General features: G+C 47.5%; 1 protein-coding gene across 1 annotated transcript; it reads right to left on the minus strand.

Moving 5' to 3' along the window:
- Positions 1-78: 78 nt before the first annotated feature.
- LOC111672733 (thyroid receptor-interacting protein 11-like) lies at positions 79-908 on the minus strand. The gene is made up of 3 exons (XM_023430284.1): positions 719-908; positions 357-520; positions 79-194 (listed from the first exon to the last, which is right to left on the minus strand). Exons 1-3 carry the CDS (start codon positions 766-768, stop codon positions 79-81), a joined length of 330 nt encoding a protein of 109 aa, XP_023286052.1. The 5' UTR covers positions 769-908.
- Between the last annotated feature and the right edge of the window lie 43 nt (positions 909-951).

The raw sequence follows: 951 nt of genomic DNA on the forward strand, positions 1-951 counted from the left end.
ATTCAGCATTCATTCATTCATTCATTCATCTGCAATATAACCTGTGATCAATGACACATGTAGGAACACAGTTATTGATCAGCGGTTTACCTGCAGGGCAGACGCCTGGTCCTCCAGCTTCACAGCCTTTCTCCTCCACTCCTCCTTCTCTCTCTTGTGCTTCTCGAGCTCAGCCGAGTACATGGCTTTCTCCTCTGACAGAGGGAAGACAGAACAAACCTCTTTTAACAATTAATAATATCATTTTAATAATACAAAAGAAATGCTGCAACAAACCTGATTCTATTAGACTGCAGGAATCTGTAAAGAGTACACTGAGCATGCAAAGATTCATAAAGTTGGAACCTGCCACTTGCCTTGTTGAAACTGCTCTAGCACCATCTGCAGGTTGGAGAGCGACACTGCGTACTGGCTGACCTGCTCCTGGGACGTTCGGAGTTGTGCGAGCAGGTCGTCCCGCTGCTTCACCGCTCCGCTCAGCTGCTCCTGCAGAGACTCCACCTGCATGGTCGCCTGTTGGCTGCAGGCAGACGAGGAGAAACTCATCAAACGGTGGATTGAAGAACAAAATATTCTATGTATTTCTGCTTATTTCTATTTCCTCTGTGACTGTTTAATTATAAGTCCCAACCAAATGTGAACAGCAAACCTTGTCTTAATCCTCAGTGTCCCATTTAATGTGAAACTGAATTCCAATTTCAGTTTTTTTTTTGCTAACCTGGATTTCTCCACCGCGCTCGAGGAGGTCGCCAGTTTCTCGTCCAGCATCGCCACCCTCCTTCGTAGCTCGGTCTCCCTGTCTTCAGCGGCCAGAGCTTCTCTCGTGTACGAGTCCTCGATCTCCAGGAGGTGATTGCGCAACCGCTCCAGCTCCAAGTTGAGACGCTGTTCTTTGTCCCTCGTGTGCTGAAGCTGCGAAGAAAAAACAAGCAAACGCCGTTACATGTGGAG

This window comes from Seriola lalandi, unplaced genomic scaffold (genome assembly GCF_002814215.2).
Source record: "Seriola lalandi dorsalis isolate HSWRI2012SDOR001 ecotype SW California unplaced genomic scaffold, Sedor1 jcf7180002008959, whole genome shotgun sequence".
NCBI classification, from domain to species: Eukaryota; Metazoa; Chordata; class Actinopteri; order Carangiformes; family Carangidae; genus Seriola; species Seriola lalandi.